Source organism: Helianthus annuus, chromosome 1 (genome assembly GCF_002127325.2).
Source record: "Helianthus annuus cultivar XRQ/B chromosome 1, HanXRQr2.0-SUNRISE, whole genome shotgun sequence".
NCBI classification, from domain to species: Eukaryota; Viridiplantae; Streptophyta; class Magnoliopsida; order Asterales; family Asteraceae; genus Helianthus; species Helianthus annuus.
Window position 1 is genome coordinate 14,780,313 of NC_035433.2, and position 6,753 is coordinate 14,787,065.

Here is a 6,753-nt window from a genome sequence, read left to right on the forward strand (position 1 = left end):
TGGATAACGGGTATGCCAATTCGCCATCTCATGTGATAATTATGCAGGAGTAGCTACCTGTGTATTGTCACGTTTTAAGTTTGCTCATGGGTACATCCGTAAGATATGATTATGAAATTTTGTTCTTGCATCGTATCATTTTCGCCTAAAGTTCCATCCGGATAAGATTTCATATGAAGCATTTATTTGTTATTTGAGCCTAAAAATCCGTACTGAGCATTCGGCTCATTCCGTAAACTTTTTGTATATACAGGTCCACAGGTTACTTTGGGAGGGGAAAAGAGAGAAGAATAAAGCATAGGAATAAATCTGAAGATGTTAATTAATTAAGATGAATATCTCCGCTTGTATATTAGTCTTAACTTTAATGATCGTATGGTTGTGTCCTTATCAAATAAATAAATGGAATTATGACTTTTGTTATGTTACCGTTATTGTGACATGCCAGCCCTTCCGGGTTGGGGTGTTACACATCATTACCAACAATGTGCCACGCACTCTTGAAAAACGCTGCCGTAAAGCCGTCAGGACCAGGAGCCTTGTCAATACCAATAGAGAACATGGCTTTCTTAACCTCATCTTTAGTAACCTGTCTACACATATAACTAGCAATATTCGGATCCAATACATTAGTAAATAAATCCGGGGCCGGATTCAGAGAAGTATCGCCCCTACAACCCAAAAACTTTTCATAATGATCAACGACAGCCTGATACACCTGATTACCCTCATGGATAACACCCCCAGTATCACGGATCACATCTATACGGCTCTGATGATTTTTTCTTTTAAGTGATGAGTGGAAAAAAGTCGTGTTCATATCCCCAGCTCGTAACCAGTCTACCTTGGATTTCTGTTTCAGAAAACGCTCCTCATCCAATAAAGCTTCTTTGTATTCAGCACTTAAAGTAGTTTCCTCAACCCGAAGACTCTCAGAATCCGGATGCTTGTCAATAGAATTCTGAATGACATCAAGCTTCTCGCGGAGAGCCTCAACTTTTTTATGCAAGTTACCTTGCTTAAATAACAGTGCACGGAGAGGCTTCTTAAGAAGCCGAAGACGTTTAACAACACGGAACTGGTGCACTCCATTTATTCTAGTATCCCACACCCTCTTCACTATATCGCCAAATTCAGGTTTAAAAACAAGAAAGTTAGCGAATTTAAATGACCGATGTTTCAAGATGTCAGCATCTGGAAGCTTTAAGACACACGGGCAATGATCCGAAAGACGATATGGTTGGAAAAAAGCAACAGCATTCGGAAAATTGGTAACGAAAGAGGTATTACCAAGAACTCTATCAATCTTCTTAAGCAGCCCAATTCCCTTTTTCGGCTTCTGACTCCAAGTGAAGTGAAGACCGGTTCGATTAATATCCAGCATTTCGAGGTCATCAACACACTCTTGGAACTCTATCATACTACGAGTCACCGAAGAAGCCCCCATCGATTTATCCTCTAGATTTAACGCTGAGTTGAAATCTCCCATAATAACCCATGGATTATTGCCAACAAAACTTTTGTGCATAGAGAGATGGTGCCATAGCTCCCTTCGGGTCACATAATAATTAGCCGCATAAACAACCGAACAAAAAGCAACCTTGTTATCTTTCTTAAAAAATAGTTGTAAATGAACAACCTGATCAGTCTGAGACAGCACCATAACATCAAAGACAGCTGGATTCCAACCTATAATGATCCTAGTGCCCTTGCTACATCGAGCTCCATTAGAAGTCCAATCCCATGAGCGAAAAACAGAACGGCACACTTGACTCAGTCTACTAACATCAACATGCGACTCTAAAATTGCACACAAACTCAAACTATAGTCTTTAACAGCTTGTCGAACCTCCGTTTGTTTCAGAGGGCGGTTCAACCCCCTTACATTCCATGAAGCAAGACTAACCATTATTAACCGCTGAAAAAGGAGTGCTTGCCCCTTGTTTAGTTACAAGTTTACTCGCGTCGTTAACCAGAAACTCATCCGTCTCGTTGTATATTTCCTGGACCTCATCATCATCCACATCATCTTTCGTATCCCCTTGTCCGCTTCCACCAGCTTCATGGTCATTACTCGGATCATTTAACACATCAAAAGGGTTTCTTGAGAAGAAACTCGAAGATGGGGCTGATTTATTAGGCTCTCCACTGGTTTTTAACCCAACCGGACGGTACTCGAATCTCTGTTTTTGTTTGTTGACCGGAAACCCGGTCCTCTTTGCCGCTTTCCTAGCTTCCACATCCCTGAATCCATCTTTGTCTACCACTAGTTTTTTCGAATTCCCTTTAGAATTAGGAGCTTTATGAGCTTTTGGACTATTGGCCGGAGCCTTCGTAACCTGCGTGACTTGCTTCGGACAATCCCCATCGTTATGCCCAAAGACCTTGCAAAGAGAGCATCGGTGTGGGCACCATTCATATTCCACGTACATCTTTTCCTTAACAAACCCATCCCCTTCCAAATCTGGAACAGCAATCACAATCTCCTCCTTGTATTCATTATCTGCCGAGATTTCAACTAGAGCTCTCGCAAAGCTGCTCCGACCCCACGAATCTAAACACATTGAGGTAGTATAAGAATCTAAAGCTATTGGTTTACCAATGGCTGTTGCAATCATACTTAAACCATCCTATGTATAAGCCGCAAGAGGAACCTCATGAATTTTAACCCAAAGTTGCACCGACTTCACTTCCTTCTTTTCCAGTTTCGAGGATGGAGACCATACATTAAGAAAAAGCGGTTGTGAACGAATGATCCAAGGACCTCCTTTCATTGCATTCATCATACCATTCTCATCTGCAAATTTAAAGAAGAAGAAACCACTGGCATTCATCATAGACTTTTGGAGGCCAAATTTCTTCCAGTTGTTCCTCACGAAATACTCAACTACCGGGTAAGCAACACGATCACCAAGAAAGTATCCATATAACGTATTAGCAAGCTTATCTTTGACAACCCTAACAGATTCTTTCGGCAAAACTACATCACAGCCCTCCTGCTCTACCAGACTTGCAAGCGTTCGGAAATTAACCTTTCTAGCACTAGACGCCCCAATGGAATCCGCATACGATACCGGAGTCTTACCTGGATCCCTACGAACATTCTGACTTCCTTGCACACCAAGTTGATCACCCAAGACATCCATATCTGCCGTGCTAGAACCGAATACTCCACTAGGGTTTAAGTTCGATACTCCACTAGGGTTTGCATGGGGTGCATTCATCGCCTCCACGTTAATCCCTCCACATGCAGTATTCAATTCGACCGGTTTAGAGATCTCCAACAACCCATCAAGAACCGAATGATTGTTGGTAGAGTAAATACCACGCCTAGGGAACATATTGTTACCCTCAATGTTCGTCACCCGCAAACCTATACCACGAATTGGAGGTGTTTTGTCTTCCGTCCCTGGAGTGCCTCCACCCTCCATCGTACCGTTTCCATCACTCCTACCCTCCATGCACACGTAACACGAAACAAAACTCAGATTCAGCCACCAACCAACGAAAACAGAAAAACCCTAATCCTGAAACCCTAGTGCCGAAATCAAAATCCTTAACCCATTAATCCAGTGTATCAATCTAGCTAAATTAAACTCAGTTAACCGCGACCAATAACACTCAGATTAATCAGTCTGGACCTCAACAACAGCAACTATGGCGGCGATTATAGAAAGAAACGAAAAAACCCTACTTAACAGATCGATTACTATTGCTAACTAGTTCGTTATAGAGATTGGATGAACAATCCCTAATCACAGACTGTTATACAAACGAATCTCAATGAAAATTAGGGTTCATGATGCGCAAGAAATCGCCCAGGAGAGAGGGAGGGTTTAATATTTAGTATTATTGTCCGAGTTTCTAAACACCCATGGTCCGACTTCGTGGATGCCATGTTAAACGTTTAAACATTTGAACTTATGATTTACTTTGGGTTTACATACATACTTATGTTTCCGCTACTCAAATTATGTGTTGTTAAACACCAGTTATATTGTGATGGGTTGAATTGATTACTTTTATTATTTAATTACTATGTTCAATATGATTGGTGGCTTGATCCTGGTCATGTCATGCCTCCAAGCGGTGGTACTCCATGGGTGGATTTTTGTGGGTGTGACAAATTGGTATCAGAGCCATTGGTTATAGAGAACTTGGTTTTAAAGTGGGAAAACGTTTTATTAAAACCAGACTATAACCAGTACTGTGCTCTCAACGATCCACAACGACGCTTCGCTCCACATGCAAGACTCAATATCCTAGGTAATATGGTTTATGTTTATTGCCTACATGCTAGAATTTTATAGTACTTTGCTCGTAGTACGCTTAGATACACATGACCCTATTACATGAGAATACCTATGTGCTTACACTCTTCTGTCATCGCACTACTCGCGAACCATTCTCACTTATGCTACTTTTACTATGAAGATCATGTCTGGACGTGTTAACATGACTCAAGCCCAGTTGACGGCTCTCATTAACGAACAAGTTGCTGCGGCACTTGCAGCCGCACAAGTAGGAGGTATATCCTGTAGTCATAACTCACACTAGGATCTTTAGATCCTACACTCCTAAACCAACTCTCGTGTTTAAACTTTGTCCTATTCGTACACAATAGGTCAACCCGCACAGCCACCTGTCTGCAAATTCAAGAACTTCATGGACTGTCGTCCAAGCACATTCAGTGGCATAGAAGGAGCAGTGGGACTACTCCATTGGTTTGAGAAGCTCGAGTCGGTATTCGAGATGTGTGAGTGCCCAGAGGCTCGCAGGGTGAAATACGCCACTGGTACTTTGGAAGGCATTGCGTTGACTTGGTGGAACGCGCAAGTACAGATTATAGGGCTTGCAGCTGCTAACGCCACCCCTTGGAACGATTTTAAGGAACTGATCAAGCAAGAATACTGCACACGTGATGACATCCACAAGTTGGAGGTGGAGCTCCATCATCTGAAAATGACGGGGTCGGAAATTGAAGCTTACACGAAACGGTCGAACGAGCTGGCCATCTTGTGTCCAACCATGGTGGACCCTCCAATTAAGCGCATCGAGTTGTACCTCAAGGGTCTAGCATCAGAGATTCAGAGCCATGTTACATCGGCAAACCTCGACAATATCCAGGACATTCAGCGTCTTGCTCATCGCCTCACGGATCAGGCGGTGGAACAGAACAAGCTACCAAAGCGCATCAGTGCAACTACTACTGCTACTACTACTCCTGCTGCACCCAGTGACAACAAGCGGAAATGGGATGGGGATTCCAGCAAGGGATCAGTTCCCGTTCAGTCTCAAGCACAACAGCGCAAGATAAACGACTACCAGAGTCTGGGTCAACAATCTTCTAGTGGTCAGGGGCAGGGTGGATATCGGGGAATTCACCCATTGTGTAATAGGTGCAACAGACACCACAGTGGACGGTGTCGTAAGGAACGTTGTCAGAGATGTCTCAAGTTAGGGCACGAAGCTAAAGGCTGCAGGAGCTCACGACCTGCGAATCAGAATCAGAATCAGCAACTTCCACCACCAGCTCCTCAAAACCAGCAGCAGCAGCCACAGCGAGGAAACCGGGGATGTTTCCAGTGTGGGGCTAAAGGTCATTTCAAACGTGATTGTCCTCAATTGAACCAGAACTAGAATCGCAACAACAACAACCACCAGGGCAATGGGAACAACAACAACGGGGGAAACAACAACAACGACAACGAAGCTCGGGGTCGTGCTTTCGTGGTGGGTCAGGGCGACGCAAGGAATGATCCCAATGTGGTTATGGGTAAGTTTCTTCTCGACGATATTTATGTTACTGTTTTGTTTGATTCGGGTGCGGATACAAGTTATATATCTTTGAAAGTGAGTAAACTGTTAAAACGTGCACCAACACTCTTAACCACCAAACATGTAGTAGAATTAGCTAATGGTAAGAGTCTAGAAGCCACGCATGTAGTCAGGGGTTATAATATTGTCTTAACCGATCAAGCTTTCTCCATCGACCTTATTTTCATAGTCTTGGGAAGCTTCGATATCGTTATTGGGATGGATTGGTTATCCCAACATCAGGCAGAAATCTTATGCAGCGAGAAGATCATTCGTATTCCCCGTTCTGGTCAAGAACCTCTCGAAGTTCAAGGCAACAAAAGTGGTGCCGTGGTTGGCATCATCTCCTTTTTGAAGGCACAGAAGTGTTTGCGCAAGGGTCACACTGCCATTTTGGCACTTGTCACTGATGCATCAGCGAAGGAAAAGAAATTGGAGGATATTCCAGTTGTACGCGACTTTCTTTTTGGGTAAAGGGTTTTACCCCGGTGATTTCATTCCAAACAAAAAATACGTACAAGTGGTGTAGAAAAGCCTATACCAGTTCTCTTACATGACATGCCACATAAGAGTAAAACAAGCAAACAAGCCAAACTAGGAAAAAACAACCCTCAAAACACTAAAACAATCAGGTCTCGCCGAAGAACTCAACGGAGCTCAGCTTCCAATCTTCCAAGATTTTCCTCACATGCGGCTTATCCTTGTAGTTGAATGATAATAACTTCAGCCTCACGTTGTACGCGACTTTCCTCAGGTGTTTCATGAAGATTTACCCGGTTTACCGCCTCATCGCTAAGTCGAATTCCAGATCGAGCTCGCTCCAGGAGCAGCACCCATAGCTCGAGCACCATATCGTTTAGCTCCAACTGAACTGGAAGAACTGTCAAAGCAGCTACAGGATCTCTTGGAAAAGGGCTTTATTCGTCCAAGCTCTTC

General features: G+C 43.4%; 1 protein-coding gene across 1 annotated transcript; it reads right to left on the reverse strand.

Moving 5' to 3' along the window:
- Positions 1-466: 466 nt before the first annotated feature.
- LOC110944004 lies at positions 467-2,618 on the reverse strand. The gene is made up of 2 exons (XM_022185754.1): positions 1,907-2,618; positions 467-1,800 (listed from the first exon to the last, which is right to left on the reverse strand). The coding sequence occupies exons 1-2, from the start codon at positions 2,616-2,618 to the stop codon at positions 467-469; spliced, it is 2,046 nt and encodes a 681-aa protein (XP_022041446.1).
- Positions 2,619-6,753: the final 4,135 nt, after the last annotated feature.

Bases quoted from the DNA above. Each gene is read 5' to 3' on its own strand.
- LOC110944004 (XM_022185754.1), bottom strand. From the start codon at position 2,618: ATGATTGCAACAGCCATTGGTAAACCAATAGCTTTAGATTCTTATACT. The intron at 1,801-1,906 runs GTTAGTCTTGCT...GTGCAATTTTAG, and splicing joins TTTTTCAGCGGTTAATAATG to AGTCGCATGTTGATGTTAGT.